This window comes from Cnephaeus nilssonii (assembly GCF_951640355.1).
Source record: "Cnephaeus nilssonii genome assembly, chromosome: 17".
NCBI classification, from domain to species: Eukaryota; Metazoa; Chordata; class Mammalia; order Chiroptera; family Vespertilionidae; genus Cnephaeus; species Cnephaeus nilssonii.
The window spans coordinates 3,814,114-3,834,269 of record NC_137088.1 but is presented as its reverse complement, the minus strand read 5'-3'; the positions used below and the strand labels follow the sequence as shown (position 1 = coordinate 3,834,269).

The window sequence follows — 20,156 nt, the reverse complement described above, 5'->3', positions numbered from 1 at the left end:
ATGTAAGATGCTGTTTCATTCCCCATCTCCCCGGGGCCGTGTCCAGACCTGCCCTTCTAAGGGGAAATGTTTCTATCATCGCAAATCGGGCTTCTGTGAGCTCATTTCACTCCCAGGACAGAGGGAGAGCCTGAGGATGTCTTGCAAAGGCTGACTTGGTTGTTGGCTGCCCCTGGGCCTGCACGGATGACCACTGAGCACTCCTGCCATGCCCCTTGACCTCCGTGACCCGCTGGAGCGGGCGGGCCCAGCCCTCTGAGGGTTCAAGGAGTGAGAACTTTGTACGGTCTTTGCAAAACCCTGACTGCTCTCCCTCCCCGGCCCACTCCCCTCCTCGGATGGCCAGGTTTGAGCCCCAGCGCTCTGGGTTTTGAAGGAAAGCAACGAACGAGCCCAATTGTCCTGAAATCCCCTGTCTCTGCACATGGTTTCCACGTTTGCTTTTTGAGCTTCGACTTGCCACTGCTTCACACGTTACATTTTTTCCCTCCTCACTCTCTTTGAAAAGCCTGGCTTTGTTGGTAATAGTCCACACAGCTTTCTAGAACTCTCTCCGTTGCTTTGCTTTCCTGGGCTCTGTGGGGGTCGGCGTCCAGCAGGTGGAAGTGAAACAGGTGCACCACGGCCATCAGCCCATCGCCCCCGCCCCCCGCCCGTGCTCCCAGCAGAGCTGAGAAGGCAGCTGCTGGGGGGCTCCCTCTGCACAGCCGGCGGCGGACACGGGGCAGCGGCCGGGGCTCCTTCGGGGAGGGAGGGCGCGGCCCTGCGTGCGTCGGTGGGGTTGGTGTCATGCTGTCTCTGAGAGCGGGCCCTCCGGCCTCGCCTGCCAGGCAGCACGGCTCCGTCACAGAGGATTGCTGAAACTGTGCTCTCCTCTCTGAAAACCACGAGACTGCTTCTCGGTGGCAAAGGGAGAAGGCATTCATCAGGCCCCTGGACACGGCTGCTGGCTAAGGGACTTGTCCCGTGGTCTCCCGGTTTTGTTTGTTATCAAGCAAGTAAGATACAGCCCGTCCTGGCGTGGCTCCGTGGTTGAGCATCGACTTATGAACCAGGGAGTCACGGCTCGATTCCTGGTCAGCCCGGGTGTCGGGCTCCATCCCCAGTAGGAGGCACCCGATCGATGTTTCCATCTCTCTATCCCTCTCCTTTCCTTTCTCTCTAAAAATCAATAAAAACATATTTAAAAAAATTTTTTTAATAAGTTGAGCAGACACTGATGCCCATCTTTGCTTTCTAAACGGCTGCAGCTCAACCCAATTGGATTCAAAAAATAAGCGACATCCACGTGGCCATGGAGGACAGCGTCTCCTGGGAGTGCAGGGCCAGCGGGAGGCCCAGGCCCACGTACAGGTGGCTGAAGAACGGGGAGCCGCTGTTCGCTCAGGTAAGCAAGCGACCGCGCTCGGTGCCGACCGTCATGTCTAAGGTGGCCCTGTTGCTATGGAAACAGGGAAAGGATGAGTCGTTTCCAAAATAATATGCAACCGGTTGCCATTAACAGTGAAACACGTGCAGGTAAGCAGACCCTGGCGGCCGGCTCGTCGGCGTCCAGACTAGAGCGTGGTCCTCCCACGTGAACGTCCCTGGCTCTGGGACTGGAAGCCATGCAGACGGCCCGGTGCGCGAATGTGTGCTGAGAGAGAGATCGGTGTGCGGGGCACGGGGAGTGGGCCCAGGCATCCAGATGCCCTGACAGTGCCGTCCCGTCACCCCTCTGCGGGAGACTTCTGGACAGCGGGGTGCAGTGGGCTCACCGGGCAGACGCCCCCTCTGCCTCCAGCATGCAGAAGGGCAAATTAAACACGAGCTCAGCACTTCTTATGCCACATGGAGCAAACTCTGCAAGTGATGACGGGCTGCAGGCACCGGCCTGCAGGCCTCGGAGCAGGCAGTGGGAACTGGGAGCTCAGGTGTAAAAAGTCCTCTCTGGAGACAATAATTTTAGAGCTAAGGCTTGGGGTGTAGACACCCCCACACACCTACTGCCACCCAAGGGCACAGGCAGCCAATCTGCCGCCTGGCTTAGTAGGACTCTTAGATATATGGTTACCTCTAGCTGCAGGGGATTCTGGGAATTGTAGTCTGTAGCCAGAAAGAGGGGTGGATAGCACTGGGCGGGCCACCCCCGGCCCTGGGACAGGAGCTGCAATAGCCCCCGTGTCCCCACAGGTTAGGGCTCAGAGAAGTCATAACAGCCACAAAATTGCTACTTGAGGGAAAAGCCAAACAAACCAAAATAACACCCTTTAAGAACAAGCCTGCAAACCAGTATTCCAAATCATACGCAAAATTTATTTTTTAGAAAGATAACTGACCTAAGTGTCCAACAAAGAAATAGGAATGTCCATGTATAATGCTCAAAGAGATAAATGAAGGAATCATGTACATAATAAACAAGATATTTTGAAAACATAAGCAGATAGCCTGGACGGCGTGGCTCAATAGTTGACTGTCGACCTATGAACCAGGAAGTCAGGTTTTGATTCTTGGTCAGGGCTCGTGTCCGGGTTGTGGGCTTGATCCCCAGTAGAGGGCGTGCAGGAGGCAGCCGATCGGTGATTCTCTCTCATCATTGATGTTTCTGTCTCTCTATCCCTCTCCCTTCTTCTCTGAAATCAATAAAAATGTATTTTTGAAAATGCATTTCAAACGTTAAGTGAATCTCTTCGGCAGACATATTCATCTGAATGCGTTCGCTGTTCAATCAGGGAGGACTCCAGAGGGGCCTACCATTTAAACCCCATCTTCAGGTTGATGTTACGGGCTGTTGGTTCACCCTCTGACCTGCCCCACATTTAGCTGCCAGATAAATACATCGCGTTATGAAAATCGCTGGGATGGCGGCTATGTTCTTCCTGTTCAGGCCCTTTGATGTCACATGCAGCCAGATGGCCTCAGGGTCCCGGCTGTAGAAGGTCACCGTCCGTCTCCCTCTTGCCTTCCACAGGACAGAGTTCACATCGAGCAAGGCTCGCTCAACATCACCGGGGTGAGCCTGGCGGACGCCGGCATGTACCAGTGTGTGGCCGAGAACAGACACGGGGCCGTCTTCTCCAGCGCCGAGCTGAGCGTCATCGGTGAGTCCTCCCGCGGGGCAGGAAAAATAAATAGAAACCGGTCAAGTCACCGAGCGAACCCGGAATCTGCCGAACAAAATGTTCCGTGCAAGAAAAGGGGCCGAGGAGGCTTGAGAGAGACGATGGTGCTGGAGGAACAGGAACATGTTCTACAAACTCCCAGAGGAGCCCTCGCTGGTGTGGCTCAGTGGAGAGAGCGTCGGCCTGTAGACTGAAGGGTCCTGGGTTCGATTCCAGTCAGGGCACATGCCCAAGTTTCGGGCTTGATCCGCAGTAGGAAGCTTGCAGGAGGCAGCCAATCAATGATTCTCTCTCATCGTTGATGTCTCTATCTCTCCCTCTCTTTTCCTCTCTGAAATCAATGAAAATATATTTTAGAAAATAATGGTGGGGGATGGGGGGTGCCACCAAGGCTCTCTCCAGGGGACAGGGGCTGAGCTAGACCAAGATGCTTGGCCGCGCGGTCCAGCTGACCTGGTCATAACAGGCACCTGAATTCGACAAGGAAGGAGCTGTCCCTAACTGCAGGGGGTGCCTTCCCCGTGGCCCTGTGACCGTGACCTGACTTTGCCAGGACCGTGCCATGGAACCCGGGTCGCTGTGCCCTGAGGGCTTTCTGTCTCGGGGTTCAGCGTCTGGGGACTCTCCCGTGGCGGGCGGAGAGGTCGGGAGGAACCTTACCCGGGCGGGAAGCTTGAGCACCCTCAGGGCCAATTCAGGGGAGGCCCGGGCTTGAGCAGTTATCTGAGCAATTTGGCTTTTACCCCGATGATCGGCTCGCCAATGAGAAAAACGTGAAGGCTGAGCTCCGCGTCACTTCACAGGGACCTTCTCCAGTGCTCATCTGTGTCTGCGCTGGATCCCTCAGCTCCCTGAGCCAGTTCACAGAGGAATCCGATGTGCTCGCACACTGGGGGTGCGGCCCGAACCCCAGGCTCTGCCCTGCCGGGGAATCAAACCGGGACCTCCTGGTTCATAGGTCGACGCTCAGCCCCTGAGCCCCTGCGGCTGGGCAGGTGGGGTCATGTTTAAGTGCCAGCCAGGCTGGGTTCTGACAGGGTCCTGCTGGGACCTTCCCGTAGCGCTCATACCTCCTCCTCTGTGACCGTCCCACGGAACAAGCCGGCTCCTTTTGCTGTTCCTCCCGGCCTCTCGGGTCCGTGTCTGGGAATCAGAAACCAGTACAGGGTCCAGGCGGACAAAGTGTCATCCCAGGAGCTTACGGACCTCTCGGGCGCACACGGAGGGTCACCCGCCGGCGGGTGTTAGAAGCCATCCATGGCCTGTTAGAAGCATCCAAAATCGACCCGACCATTGCGCCCGGGAGATGGGCAGGGGTGCGGTCACACCAGAAGTGACCGAAGCAGATCAGGGAAGCAAAGGGGAAAGGTGTGGATTTAGAATTCCGTTTTTATTCGTACCAGACATTCAAGGCCGGCCTTGTCTCCCGGCACCTGTCCTGGGGATGGTGGCCACGCCCACAGTGCAGTGCGGATGCTTTGGGAATGGGGACGTGCGCTCTCCGCCTCCTGTGTGGCTGACACGATGCTATCTCAAATCCCATAAAAGCAGAATATTGTTTTTTGACACACACACACACACACACACCCATGTGTTGTGCACAGTTTGATTTATGTAAACTCATTTCAGAATCCACGGCAGAATTCCTCTGTAACCGATGAGCAATGTCGGCCTACAGCCATGAAAATATACGTGTGTAGGGAGATAGAGTTTTAAGAAGGGAGTTTATTGTAACTCTATTTCGCAAAATACCCTTTTTTAAAAAACCTCTAGAGACTTGTTTTTACATTATTATGTCAATTCAGGTGTTTACTGAGATGAGAATGAGCCCGGCCAGCGTGGCTCATTGGTTGAGTGTTGACTTATGAACCAGGAGGTCACGGTTCAATTCCCAGTCAGGGCACATGCCCAGGTCGCGGGCTGGATCCCCAGTGTGGGGTGTGCAGGAGGCAGCCGATCAATGCTTCTCTCTCATCATTGATTTTCCTCTCTCTGGCTCCCTCTCCCTTCCTCTCAGAAATCAATACAAATGAATTTTTTAAAAGAATTGTTGGCTGTCTTCTCTTCCAGCTGCAGGCCCAGATTTCTCACGCGCCCTCCTGAAGAGGGTCACTCTTGTCAAAGTAGGCGGCGCTGTCGTCATTGAGTGCAAGCCCAAAGCTTCTCCCAAACCCATCTACACCTGGAAGAAAGGACGGGACGTGCTAAGAGAAAACGAGAGGTACTGTCCTGACATATGTTTAATGTTTGATTGGCCTGTCGTCATATTTTGGTCCCCTATTATGGTTCTAGAAGGGGGCATTCACTGTCTGGTATTTATAGAGTAAGTGATAGGCAGAGAACTGAAGCTTGGAGAGGGTGGTCTTTATCATCCTTCTTGATGTCCACAGCCCACGGCTGATGTGGCTCAGAGGTTAGAGTGTCAGCCCGCACACTGAGGGGTCACGGGTTCCATTCCCGATCAGGGCACGTACTTGGGTTGCAGGTTCCAGCCCCAGCCCCAGTTGGGGTAGGTGTGGCAAGGCAACCAATGGATCTATCTCTCTCACATTGATGTTTCTCTTACTCTCTCTCTCTCTCCCCCCCTCCCTCCCTTCCTTCCTTTCTCTCTAAAAGTCAATGGAAAAAATACCCTCCGGTGAGGATTAAAAAAAAACAACACACAAAGTCTGCAAAGCCTTCCTGCGTGGAGAGACAGCATGCGATGTCCAGAGATGAGCAGCCCAAATTACCGCTCTTAATTTTAGCCTAACCTTTTTATTTTTGGTAGAATTTCCCACCTTTCTCCATCCTTCTTCCTTTTGCATGAACGAGTTAATGCAGTTCTTCTTTGCTACGACACCCTCCCAAATATTATGTCTCTTGTTAGCCTCTCCTTTTTTGAAGGTAAATATCTCTAATCCCGAAACATATTCTACAGATAACATGGTTTTGATTATTTTAATCACATCTTTTTGAAACAACAGGGTTTTAACTGATTTCTAAACTCTTCACCTGTGTGTTTCTTATACTTGAACTACATTTAGAATGCATGTCGTTTATACTATATATATATACATATATATATATACATATATATATATATATGTATATATATATACACACATATATATATGTATATGATGTTTTGAGGTTTTAGGTCAGATGTCAATTACTTATATCAGCAAATGGCAGGCGTCTCTAAGAAGTTTCCTTAGCTGTTATCCCTATAAAATATACCTCCCCTTTCTGAAATCTGCTCGGTCTGATGGAAAATGGTAATTATGCAAGTGTGACCCACAAGATAACATTTACCAGCTGCATCCATAATGCTTTTAATTGATGCTAAAGGTCAGGTACTCAAGGATGCAATGGGGAAGCCTGTAAAACGTTGAGTGCATCTACCCTTTACACCTGGGCACCTTTAGATTTGCATATGCAAATTAGATCGTTGCCCTGGCAATGTTATCCTTATTAATGATTTTGCAAACATACCTGATACGGTTTATAGATGGTGTATTCACGCACATTTTAAGTTCATAATATACATCCCTTCTGACTTGTGTGATGTCAAGAAAACAGTATAGAATAGATCGCTAGAGATTGGCATGGCGGTCACGTTTGGAGCCCAGACAGCCCGGGTTGCTTGACTGTCGGTTGGAGCATCGTCCTGTACAGCAAAAGATTGTGGTGTGGGTCCGATTCCTGGTCAGGGACACATTCAGGGGGCAACCAATTGATGTTTCTCTCTCTCCCTTTCCTCTCTCTCTAAAAATCAATAAAAAAATACCCTCAGGTGAGGAATAAGAAAGTAAAACTTGGAGCCCACGCTGAAACTGGAGAGCAGTTTCTTATTCTGCAGCCTAACCATTCGTTCCCTTCCTATTTCACTTCTGTATTTCCTAAAAGGTAATGTCAGGTCACTTTTGCTAGTTATGTATTTACACTGATGCCTAGTAAAACATAATTGAAATACAACTAATAGTGCTTAGAATAAGTCTATATTTTTAAATTCTTAATTAAACAATCCTATATAATAAAGAGGTAATATGTAAATTGACCCTGACACTCTTGCACAAGATGGCCGCCCCCATGTGGTCAAAGATGGCCTGCAGGGGAGGGTAGTTATGGGCAATCAGGCCAGCAGGGGAGGGCAGTTGGGGGCAACCAGGCCAGCAAGGGAGAGAAGTTGGTGGGGACCAGTTGTGTGGGGGAGCAGCTAGGCGTTGATCAGGCTGGCAGGGGAGTGGTTAGGGGGTGATCAGGCTATCAGGCAGGCGAGCGGTTGGGAGCCAGCAGTCCCAGATTGTGAGAGGGATGTCCGACAGTCGGACATCCCCCAAGGGGTCCCAGATTGGAGAGGGTGCAGGCTGGGCTGAGGGACACCCCTCCCCAGTGCACGAATTTCGTGCACCAGGCCTCTAGTGATAGAAAGAAAAAGCATGGTCCAGAGGGCATGGCTCAGTGGTTGAGCGTCGACCTATGAACCAGGAGGGCACATGCGAGGGTTTCGGGCTCCATCGCCTGCAGGGGGTGTGCAGGAGGCAGCTGATCAATGATTGGTGTCCCACACTTTCACCCATGTTTCATTGATCCAAACAAGTCACATGGTTTTGCCCAAGTTCAACCCAGCAGGGAGATACAATCTTACCATCTTCCTAGAAGAAAAGACACAAGCTAACATTTTGAACAGTATCCATGACTGCTGCCTCCACTGTAACTTAACCATTGCTACCGGTTCATTCAATGGCCTCTGGGAAAATGGTGTGTCGATACAGAGAAATCTATTTGATTAGTGGATTTCATTGATTGTTCCGACCACATGACGTACCTCTCTCTGCTGTCTCCCCTCGAGGGGCGTTTTATCCTACTTCTGATTTGATTAATAGGGTTCAGATATTGCCCCGTCATTTTTCTGGCACTAAAGATACATTTCAACCAAGGAAAGCGCCCGTCACTGCTCACGTCTTGCTGTTTACACCAGTCCCTGCGGTGCCCCAGCAGGACCCAGAGCACCAGCATTGACGCCTCAGTCTCCCCACTGTGGGGTGCCGTGTTCCCAGGGCGCTGCCCCTGTCCGCCACCCCCCCCCCCCCCCCCGCTCCCCACTCAGAGCACATGGAGCAGATACATTGATGCTGGTCCTGGGAGTGGTAGATGTCATGCGGGCTTCTCTTCCTCTCGCTGTTTTCAGAGAAGCTAGAAATCTGGACTTTTATTTGAACTACCTTAACTTTTAAATGTCAGCAACTAATTTTTGTGTGTTACTGTTTGTACACTATGGACCACACAGCCCTGGACCCAGGACGCGCCCCGGGCCCCTGGTTTTAACTTCTGAGAAGGACAAGCTCAATCGCACGTCTCGTGGTTCCTGGGAAGGTTTTACTATTATCTCCTCATCGGCAGAGAAGAAGTTCTGCTGTTTTTCTCACTTTCACTCGGATGAAGGAGACCCCCGATTAAGTGGTTGCATGAGCAAAAGCAGTCCTACATAGCATTCGTGCTTGAAAAAGCTTAGAATCCCTGTTTTAGGAAAAAATTGAAATTGCTAGACCAACACAAAAGGCAACATTCCTGGACTGGACGGTGTGGTGTTAGCTATAGCTTCTAGCTCGCTGACTTGTTAGCCCCCTTTCTCTCTGAAGTGTTAAGAATTCTCAGACTCAAAAGGCAAGTCGTTAACATTTGAATTTTTAAAGAGTATTAATCTCTTAAGTACAAAATACTGGTATCAACAGAGGTTTGGGAAAACAAAACTTTATGACCCCTAGAGTCTATATGTTGAAAGACTTGGCCAAATGCACTTTCTAAGTGGTATTTAATTTCAATTTTTACCAACCAACTGCTTACCAATGAGTTTATAACAAGAACATAAGGTACAGCATGACCATAGTTAATAAGGTTTTATCTTATTTCATCATAGGTATATATATTTATCTTGTCCTATGTACATTCAGAAATACTGGTTTAATGCTCACATGTGAACTATTTTAAAAACATATATTTTATGTTTGGTTTTTCAAGCCTTTAGAAATTGAAATCATATTCACACTGGCCTTATCCCTATTAAGCCAAAGATCTAAATCGGGTGGGGAACGTCCGGCCCATTGGCCTGGCCCTGCTAAGGCATGAAGGGGGGCGGGGGGGCGGGTTTTGAATGAAATGTTTGACAGCTACAGCAGGCTGATTTTTAAGTGGGTAACTTTGTGTGGCCCATGAATGATGATACGTGTATCCACGTGGCCCTCAGCAGATGGAAGGTCCCCCATCCTGCTCTAAAAGAACCTTGATGCAAAAATCCTCAACAAAACATTAGCAAATCCAATCCAAAAAAGTGTGGAGAGAATTCTACACCAGGACCAAGTGGGAGTCACCCCAGGGGTGCCAGGAGCAGGGGGCTCCGGGAGGAGCAATCGCCGGTGCTTCCCAGCCAAACAGCCGGGGGAAGTGCTGGGCCAGGAACCTTGACCCGAGCACTCCAGGCCTCTGGGGACAGTGTCCGGGCGCCGTGAGGTCATCCACGCATCTCTTCCAGGCGGGAACACGCGCCCAGGCTCTCCCGATCCCCACAGCACCGTCAGATCGCGTCTAAGGTGTGTGCGGAGATCCCACCCCAATAGGAGTGGCATTCGGCGTCCCATCCGGAGGCACTGACGTCTGCTTCCGCAGTGAAGTTACACCGGGGCTGTAATTGCCTGGCGTCCCGGGGGCCTCGCAGGGGCTGACATCCGTGTAGTACAAGGAGGGAAGTCCCAGCGCAGGGCTGCCCCAGCCCGCGGCGCGTTCCAGGCGGGAAACCCGGGCTGGGGGCGCCGTCTGCCAGGCGGAGCCCAGGGGGCACAGGTGTTTGCCCGAGGCCCGCGGAGCGCAGCCCGCAGGAGAGTTACCGCTTTGGGCGCTGGGCTTCCCGCCTGGAGCCCCGTCCTGTCTGTGCTCCTGACGGAACCTGCCCTCAGGATCCCCTTGCAGCCCCAGCTCTCTCATTAGGAACGCTGCCCTGGGAGCAGTGATGTTATTGCAATAATTAGAAGCCGTCCGTCTCCATCGTCATGGAAATCCTGCCTCAGAGGCACAACAACGTGCAAGCCGCCCCGCATCCTGCTCAGATGGAGCCTGGCCCTGCGTCCTGGGAGCGCTGTGCCGTTTTAACTGTGCCGTTTTAACTGCGTGCGAGGACACAGACGCAGCCTCCCTGCTCTCCAAACACAGCCTGGAGCTCCTCCGCTCCACCCCCGCCCTCTGTCTGTCTGTCCCCGAGCCCTGGATAAGAGGGGTGGCTTTAAGGCTCGTCTGTCTGTCCCGGAGCCCTGGATAAGAGGGGTGGCTTTAGGCTCATCTGTCTGTCCCCGAGCCCTGGGTAAGAGGGGTGGCTTTAGGCTCGTCTGTCTGTCCCCGAGCCCTGGGTAAGAGGGGTGGCTTTAGGCTCGTCTGTCTGTCCCCGAGCCCTGGGTAAGAGGGGTGGCTTTAGGCTCGTCTGTCTGTCCCCGAGCCCTGGGTAAGAGGGGTGGCTTTAGGCTCGTCTGTCTGTCCCCGAGCCCTGGATAAGAGGGGTGGCTTTAGGCTCGTCTGTCTGTCCCCGAGCCCTGGATAAGAGGGGTGGCTTTAGGCTCGTCTGTCTGTCCCCGAGCCCTGGGTAAGAGGGGTGGCTTTAGGCTCGTCTGTCTGTCCCCGAGCCCTGGGTAAGAGGGGTGGCTTTAGGCTCGTCTGTCTGTCCCCGAGCCCTGGATAAGAGGGGTGGCTTTAGGCTCGTCTGTCTGTCCCCGAGCCCTGGGTAAGAGGGGTGGCTTTAGGCTCGTCTGTCTGTCCCCGAGCCCTGGATAAGAGGGGTGGCTTTAGGCTCGTCTGTCTGTCCCCGAGCCCTGGGTAAGAGGGGTGGCTTTAGGCTCGTCTGTCTGTCCCCGAGCCCTGGATAAGAGGGGTGGCTTTAAGGCCCCCGCAGGGCAGGTGCAGAAGGGCCCAGAGAGGCTTGTGTCCAGATGTCTGTGAGGATGCGCAGACCCAGGCCTCTCCCCGCAGCCTCCGCCCTCCCTGCCTCTGTGTGGAGGGTTATGGTGGGGCTAACGCGATGACCCACCTGTCCTCCCCTGCGGGCTGGGCAGGGGCTCTGCCGGGGCCTGCAGGTGAGGGCGCTGAGAGCTTATACGCAGGTTTGAGTGCGCCCTCGATCTAAAGGCAGCTTCTCCCCGCAGATGCTGCGAAACCAGCAAAACAGGGGCGACCCCTGTGTACGCAGGGGTCCATTTTAGTTCGATGGTGGTAAGAATTATAAACCGCCTCATGCTGTCAGAGGAGGAGAAAGGAGATGGAAACCACATGACCTCCTTACTGGGGTTCTATAAACCCGCTGTGGCCACAGTGTTTGCGCACATGGACGAAGGCCATCCAGTCCACGTGGAGTGGACGCATGTGGCAGCACAAGGGACACGCAGGGAAGGGCGGCTCAGGGTCAGGCCGTGTCCGCCAGTGTGGCTCAATGGGTGAGGGTCGACCCAGGAACCAAGAGGTCACCGGTTCAGTTCCCCAGTCATGGCACATGCCGGGTTGTGGGCTCCACCCCCAGTAGGCATGCAGGAGGCAGCTGACGGTCTGGATGTTTCTCTCTCCCTCTCCCTTCCTCTCTCTCTAACAATCAGTAAAGGAAAAAAAATATTTTTTAAAGAAGTGACCTGGAAATAAGCACTTTAGATGATCAGAAGCTCTGCGGGCTGGGAGCTAGGCTGCGGGGCAGGAAGGACTTTGTGGGGACACAGGGAGACGGGTGTCCTGGGCCGGAGCGCTGGGAGCTAGGCCACAGGGCAGGAAGGACTTTTGTGCGGACACAGGGGGACGGGTGCCCTGGGCCGGAGCGCTGGGAGCTAGGCCACAGGGCAGGAAGGACTTTGTGGGGACACAGGGGGACGGGTGCCCTGGGCCGGAGCGCTGGGAGCTAGGCCGCGGGGCAGGAAGGACTTTGTGCGGACACAGGGGGACGGGTGCCCTGGGCCGGAGCGCTGGGAGCTAGGCTGCGGGGCAGGAAGGACTTTGTGCGGACACAGGGGGACGGGTGCCCTGGGCCGGAGCGCTGGGAGCTAGGCCGCGGGGCAGGAAGGACTTTGTGGGGACACAGGGGGATGGGTGTCCTGGGCCGGAGCGCTGGGAGCTAGGCCGCGGGGCAGGAAGGACTTTGTGGGGACACAGGGGGATGGGTGTCCTGGGCCGGAGCGCCCGCTGTGGCAAGGACCTCATTAGGAGGGAGGACATTGAGTGCACCGGGAGCCCCAGGAAATGCACTGGTGAAGGAGGTAAAGGTGTGGGGAGGGGAGGGGAGGGGAGGGGAGGGGAGTGGTTCTCAAGAAGACAGGAGGGCGCTGGACCCGGGGTCAGATACTGGGGCGGGGGGGGGGGGGGGGGGGAGGGAGGCTGGTCCGTCTGGCCGTGGGAGGAGGCGTGGGGGGGAAAGGCACGGGGAAGTGAGCCCGGAGGAGGGGTCCAGGAGTTTCGTGGGAGACGGCCTTGGCCACGATCTCCTCAAGGTGGCCCTGGCGGAGGGCGGGGCTGAGGAAGGACGCCTGGACGGCCTCCCGCGGGTCGGCCGTGCGATTGGAGTCGGGGGGGACTCGGCGGGCGCCTTTGGTGGCCTCCGTCCCCCCACACGGCCTCTCCACCCACCGCTTTGCTCTGAAGAGCTCTCTCCCAGGAGAGACGGTGAGTTCCAAGGGGTGCGGACGCGGTTACAGAAGCAGGGAGGCTGGCTGCCCTTAACACCACGGAAACGCTTTTCGGCGGATTCAGTTCGCTCTGACTCGGAAGAAGCACGTGCTTTACGATGACGGTGACCCTTCCGTTTCCTCAAGGACGCGGCTCCTGGGCGGCCTGCTGTGTCCTCATCGCCCGCCTCGCCCACTGCGTCCCTTCCCGCTGCGTCCCTTTCACCAGATCCTCAGTCCGCGCATCTTCCTCCTCCCCCTTCGCCTCTCTGCCCTCTCCTGCCTCCCCTCTGCCCCGGGCCGCCCCTCTCCTCCGGTGGCTTAACCACTGTCCACACTGCAGCCCCCGATCCTGCCTGAGTCGTGGGGCTCCCCGCATCCCACATAGACTGTGCCTCGCCGTCAGCCTCCCCCCGAAACCTCTGCTTCCTCTGGTACCTCACCCCCCTCTTGTTGCTCTGGCCAGAAACCCAGGAATCATCTTCCCCTTCTCTTTCCAGTCCGGAGGCCGAGTGCATTACTCAGAGGGTCCCGAGACCCCAGTCTCCTTGGAGGGATGTGTGTCTTTCATGGAGAGATTGTGATCCCTGTTTGTGAGCGTGTTAGGGCCTGGGGAGAGCTCAGCTGTAGAGCAAGCATGTCAAACTCAAAGGCTAACATGGCCCGCGGGCCGCGAGTTTGACATGCTTGCTGTCGAGGATTGACTGCAGAGCAAGAGTATTAGGGCTGGATGAAGCTTTTTTTTTTTTAAATATGTTTTTATTGATTTCACAGAGGGAGGGAGAGGGAGACGGAGAGAGAAACATCAGTGATGAGAGAGAATCACTGATTGGCTGCCTCCAGCACGCCCCACACTGGGGACCGAGCCCAGAACCTGGGCTTGTGTCCTGACTGGGGATCGAACCCTGACCTCCTGGTTCTTGGGCTGACGCTCAACCACGGAGCCAGAGCGGCTGGGCACAAACATACGCATAAAAAAAGACAAGAAAACGGAGTGTGTCTCTATAGCGACATGAACGCCCCTCTTTTCAAGTGTAAGGACTTACTCTCACCCCGACCCGTCGTCTTCCCCGGGGGCCCCCGTGGCAGTGGCCCCAGCTCTGCTCTGGCCCTGGTGGCACCGGGACAGTTTGGGGGGCAGTTTGGGGGGCAGGCACGTTAGCGATCCCTCGGGCTCGCGGGGGGAGGCTGGCCGAGACCCCGTTTCCTGACAGCCCGCTCGGGGTCTGTTGCCTTTTCCCACGGATGGGGCAATAATAGAACCTCGTGCTGGGTCTCCCCAGGGACCCGGCTAATAGCCGGTGCTTCCGCCTCTCGGTCTCTGCTTCCTCCGTCATGCTGATGCGGCGGCAGCTTGTCAGTCATCCCTCTTTCCAGACGATTTTAAAATCTGAACTTCAGAGCCTCTTCCATTATAAACACCCGGCTTCATTCCCCCCCACCCCACCCCACCCCTGGCCACCCCACCATGAGGTTTTCTCGCCATTTCTCCTGCGTGCTTGTCAGCCTGTCTTTGTGCCTAAAACCAAACATGCCACCTGCCGTGGACACCAGGAAGTGGCCCTCTCCGAGCAGCAGCGTTACATTAACCCCAGAGCCCTTGACGCTGCCTCTTGGTAGCGTACGCCCACCTGTGTGCTGTTTACTCCGTCGAATTGTAGGGGGACGCAACACAAAACCTCCTCCTCGGGGAGTGGGTGTCTGGACTGGTCTGTACCCGTCGCAGCCGGTGAAGGAGGGTCCAGTTAGGCCGGGCTCGCTAGGACCACACAGCAGTGACATCTGTCATCGTCATTAAACTCGTCCCCGCGGAAAGGCGCTCGGTGCGGCTGTGAGAGGCTCCTGACCTAGAAACCCCGGGAGGCTCTTCTCTCCCCAGGATGGGCTGGCGGCCGCATTCCCGTTGGACCCATTACGTCGGTCATGTGACACCTCTGATGCCTGCAAACCTACACGCGGTGAAGCCCCTAGACCAGGCGTCCTCAAACTACGGCCCGCGGGCCACATGCGGGTGTTTTTGCCGTTTTGTTTTTTTACTTCAAAATAAGATATGTGCAGTGTGCATAGGAATTTGTTCATAGTTTTTTTAAAACTATAGTCCGGCCCTCCAACGGTCTGAGGGACAATGAACTGGCCCCCTGTTTAAAAAGTTTGAGGACCCCTGCTCTAGAACCTGGGCGGAGGGTGGGAGGGCTCTGGACCTCGTGAAAGCGGACAGAACACAGGCAGGGCCTGGGCAGGCGCCTGCCGCTCGCTGTGGCCTCCGTGGTACCGGGACTTGGAGGGAAGCGGGCCGGGTAACGGAGCAGAGACAGGGAAGCGAGCCTCTTGACTCCCCATCACGGACCAGGCCCCAGAACCCCCTTCCCTGCCTGCGATCCTGGATTTGTGTCTTGAAATCCCAAAAGCTCTGGGGCACAAGGCTTTCCTTCTCCTTCTTATGAATTCACTTTCCCTCTGAGGATAGTTTGTAGCAAAACTCCATCACTTCGAGGTCCCACGTGACCTCAGACTCAGCGTGTCCCGCTCTGCTCCCACTTCCCACCCTCCCCTCCACGTGTCCCCGCTGTGCCCCCATGTCTCTGAAAAGTGCCACCATCAACCGGGCAGCCCTGACCAGAAGCCTGCCCCGACCCTCCCCCCGAAGCCACCGGTGTTACAGTCAGTGACCTTCAGTGAAGGTCAGCGTTGACCAGGAGGCGTTCCTCGGCCTCGGCCTCGGCCTCCCATTGTGACTCTTGTCAAGACCCTGGTTTTCCTCCGACCCCGGCCCCTCCTTCTCAGGTGTGTCGCTTGGGTCCCCGTCTCTGCAAGCGCCCAGCTGAGCCAGGGGCCAGTGTGCGGCTTCTGGTCTGTCGGTCCCCCCGTCGGAGGTGTCTTCTCTGCACCTCGTCATAGTCCAAGTGTATGTTTCCAGCCGGTTCTTCTCCGAACTCTAGGACAGAAGATTCCACATCTGCCCGGGGCTTTGAGCCCCGTCCTGGGCACGAAGCATTCCATCCTCAGTACAGAAGCCGCCCTTCCTCTCGGTGGCCAGAGGGGGGCGCAGGCGAGCTCTGCAGGGTATGGAAGGAACTTGCTGATTGACGGGGTCGTCGTCCATCAGCTCACTCGTTCACATGCTATTCCACAGCAACCTCCTCACCAAGTGCTATGCCTACCCCCTAGATAACCATTTTAGAGCCAGCTTTCTAAGAATAAATAAGCCCAGCCCCAGCCGGTTTGGCTCAGTGGATAGAGCGTCGGCCCGCCGACTGAAGGGTCCCGGGTTCGATTCCGGTCAAGGGCACGTACCTCGGTTGCAGGGTCCCGGCCCTGGTCAGGGTGTGTGCAGGAGGCAATCAATTGAAATGTCTCTCTCACATCGAGGTTCCTCTGTCTCTCCCCCTCCCTTCCCCTCTCTCTAAAAACCAATGGAAAAATATCCTCGGGTGAGGGTTAACAACAAAAAGAAGATGCTGGCGAGGCAGACAGGAGTTCAGGCTGAGAGCATCCGGGATGGCTCCCAGCACAGCCCCCGGGAGGGCCTCGTGTGGTGAGGAAGCCACGCGTCCTTGGAGCGTGTGCATCCCATGAGCCCACGCGCGAAGCTAAAGCTGGACCCAGAGTCCCCTCGGGGAGCCTCGAGATCCGACAGCTCCAGAGCCGCCGGCACGAAGAGGCAGGGGCACCTCACTGACTAGTCCTTTCGCCCAAACAGCATCGGCGGCAGTCCCTGGGGACCCGCATGCCTTCCGGCGAAGGCTTGTGTGAGAGCCGCGGAGGCGGGCACTGCCATCTGTGAGAGCCTCGGAGGCGGGCACTGCCATCGGCCCCAGGGCTGCGCCTCCCCGGCCACGCCGAGCAAAACACGTAGGCACTCCGCGCAGCTCTAACCGGCTCCTCGGCGCGGGAATAAATGTCATTACACAAAACGAGAGCAGCATCTCGACATCGAGAAAGGACTCGACTCCTTCCACGTCTTCTAGGTCCCGGAACTGAGCTTCCGGGGGCGCGTCTCAGAAACAGCCGGCAGTATCTTCCAAGCGGTTGCTCAGCGGCGGCAGGGGTTCAGTATGCCCATGGTGTCCATACAGTGCCCGGGAGAAGCACTTCAAAAGTCTGAATGCCTCGCCCTGGCTGGTTTGGCTCAGCAGATAGAGCGTCGGCCTGTGGCCTGAAGGGTCCCGGGTTCGATTCCAGTCATGGCCACAAACTTCGGTTGCAGGCCCGGACCCCGGCCCTGTTCGGGGCACATGCGGGAGGCAACCAATGCATGTGTCTCTCCCACATTGATGTTTCTCTCGTTCCGTCAGCCTCCCTCCCTTCCACTGTCTCCAAAGATCAATGGGAAAATACGAGGATTAACAAAACAAAACAAAGAAAAGTCCACATACCCAATCCTGTTTCAGTGCGATGGGACCCGTCCTCAGGGCCAGACGAGGGACTGTGAATTCTTCAGGCTGGTTGCGACTTGGCGAGAAGCTGGGTCACATTTATCCCTCTGCACGGATCGTGTGCACAGCATTGAGGAGTGCTCCCTGGTTTTCGGATTGGTATCCACAATCTTCTCGTTATCTATATGCTAGAGGCCCAGTGCACAAATTTGTGCATGGGTGGGGTCCCTCTGAGTGGCCTGCGGGGATCGAGCCGAATCCCGCAGTCCAACACCACCTGCAGCTCCTACCTGCCGCTCCCACTCATCCCAGCCCCACTGTGCCTGCCTCGGGCTCTCGCCCAACCAGTCCCGATCAGGAGAGACTCATGCTGCTGCAGCAGTGCTCGCCAGCCATGAGCCCTGTGTCTGGTGCCCTCCCAAGGGGAGTGGCCTGTGGGATTGGGCTGAAACCAGCTCTCTGACATTCCCCAAAGGGTCCTGGATTGCGAGAGGGCACAGACCAGGCCGAGGGACCCCACTGGTGCAAGATCAGGGCTGGAGAGGGACTCAGTAAGTTGGCCAGCTGGGGAGGGACCGTGGGAGAGCTCCAGGGCGTGTCCGGCCCATCTCACTCAGTCCTGATTGGCAGGACCCCAGCAGCAAGCTAACCTACTGGTCAGAGCATCTGCCCCCTGGTGGTCAGTGCATGTCATAGCAACTGGTCAACCAGTCAACTGCCCCTTGGTGGTCAGTGCACATCATAGTGAGTGGTTGAGCAGCCTTAGCATATCATTAGCATGTTATACTTTGATTGGTTGAACAGTCAACCGGTCACCAGATGACCAGACACTTAGCATATTAGGCTTTTATTATGTAGAATATAAAAGCTCAATATGCAAATTGTCCCCACGGGAGTTCAACCAGGAGACCAATTGCTCGCTATGACGTGCACTGACCACCAGGGGGCGGCGTGGAATGATGGAAGGCCCCACCTGGCAGCTGGCAGCCAGGGAAGGGAGGCCCTGGCCGGCAGCCAGAAGGCCCCAACTGCCCTGATTGCCAGCCAGGTCTAGGGACCCAACCCATGCATGAATTTTGTGCACCAGGCCTCTAGTTTTAATATAAATCATGTCCTCCCCAGTAGATTGGATGCCTAGCCCATCACACAGGTCATGGGAAGAACTGGTCCTTTATCTTTAGACCATCCTATTTATTTCTGAGTGACTGATTTATCAAAAAGAAATCTTGGGCTCATCGGAAATACTTTGGGACCTGTGCAAATCCTCTGGCTTCTCCCAGAGGGAAATTCCCCCAAAGACACCTCCCACCTGTGAATTCTTTTCTCTCACCAGCTTTGAGAGTTTGCTGTCAGTGGAGAGGAAATAGATGGGAAAATGTTAAACCAGCTTAAGTAACTTTCTGGTTCTATTTAATTTTGGTACAACTTCCATGAAAATGCTTCGAGTATTTCAAAAGCAACAGCCCAGGCCCGGGCACCGTGCCCCGGACCCGGTCACGCACCTCTGTGGCTCTGTCTTCAAAGGCCTTTGAAATGTGTCTCCTGATACCCTCAGAAGAAGATATTCTGAAATGAAATGAAGAGCTTCGTTTTCAGCTGAATTTTCTTTGCATCTGTCACCTTCGGAGGTGTGGGCTCTGAATTATAAAAGGTTTCTCTTTTTGAACCTGTGGAGGGTGTTCAAGGTTCCATCCCGAGAGGAAATTGGTTTGAGATAATTCCTTGAAAAACGGGTTGAGGCATACACTTGTCACTTTGGTTCACGGTAGAACTTGGAGGATGTCATTTATAATAAGGATCGATGGCCCTTTAAAACACAGAACCTCTCTCTCTTAACCTTAAATACGTATAAGTATTTTTTGCTCATCTATCTCTCTCAAAAACAAGAACAAAACATACTTGAGGCAGCTTAAAATGCAAGATATATACAACCAGACTATTAAAGTAGAACATTTAGACCATGTAGAAGAAGAGGAAAGCATCCTACATAATAAAAGGCTAATATGCAAATTGACCAAACAGCGGAACGACTGGTCACTATGACACGCGCTGACCACCAGGGGTCAGTATACTCCCACAGGGGGAGCGCAGCTCAGCCAGGAGCCGGGCTCACGGCTGGCGAGCGCAGCGGCGGTGGTGGGAGCCTCTCCTGCCTCCACGGCAGTGCTAAGCAATCAGCCAGATATCCCCCTGATGGCTCCCAGACTGCAAGAGGGTGCAGGCCGGGCTGAGGGACCCCCCCCCCCCCACACCCCGAGTGCACACATTTTGTGCACCGGGCCCCTAATACATTAATAATGATTTAACTAAATACATATTAATATTTTGAGCTTCCTACTATCGCAAGCCAAAAGGGAAATCAGTGAACCAGTAAAATTCTTTATCTGAAAACTAGTCTTGAAAAGAGATGATTTTCTTCTGCTATTAAATCATAAATTAACTTCATTCCTTGGATCCAGTAGCAGATTGATTATGTTTTTAACTTGCCTAGACCCATGTCCTTTGTCAGTGCCATCCCACTTTGACCCTGAGCTTGGCCGTGGGACTTGCTTTGGCCAGTGGAATGTTAGCAAAATGTAGGCATGTGACTGCTGCAAAAGTGCTTGCACACCCGAGCTTTCCCTGGCTGCTTTTCGAAACCTGTCACTGCCATGCAAGCAGGTCCAGGAAGCCCGCTGGATAAGGAAGAGACACATGGCCCAGGCACACCTGGCGCCCCAGCCAACACTGAGCATGTAAACCATAGAAATGCTTGTCACTTACTTGTAAGCAACGGAGCTTGGGGAGGGGGTATTTGTTACGCAGTGATAGCTAACTGATGCACATCTTCAAACACTACAATGGACAATGTCTTCCACAGTAGTTTTTCAGCAACTCTAGAAATATCTTCAGTATCGCAAGTGACCACCCTTGAGAGCATGCATGGCTTACACAAAAATAAAAATATTTTTATTTGCCTCAGTGCCTACTTTATAAAGTGTTACCGAATTCCTGCTGGAGATAACGTACCCACC

General features: G+C 54.5%; 1 protein-coding gene across 1 annotated transcript in view; it reads left to right on the top strand.

Annotated features, from left to right (window-relative positions):
* The window catches only part of CNTN4 (contactin 4), a gene marked incomplete at its 3' end in the record, with an annotated part of 315,112 nt that overhangs the window by 253,520 nt on the left and 41,436 nt on the right, over positions 1-20,156 (top strand). Inside the window, exons 9-11 of the mRNA XM_079795738.1 lie at positions 1,251-1,387; positions 2,951-3,080; positions 5,172-5,322. Coding sequence (XP_079651864.1) covers positions 1,251-1,387; positions 2,951-3,080; positions 5,172-5,322 — 418 coding nt within the window. The remainder of the gene's footprint in view (positions 1-1,250; positions 1,388-2,950; positions 3,081-5,171; positions 5,323-20,156) is intronic.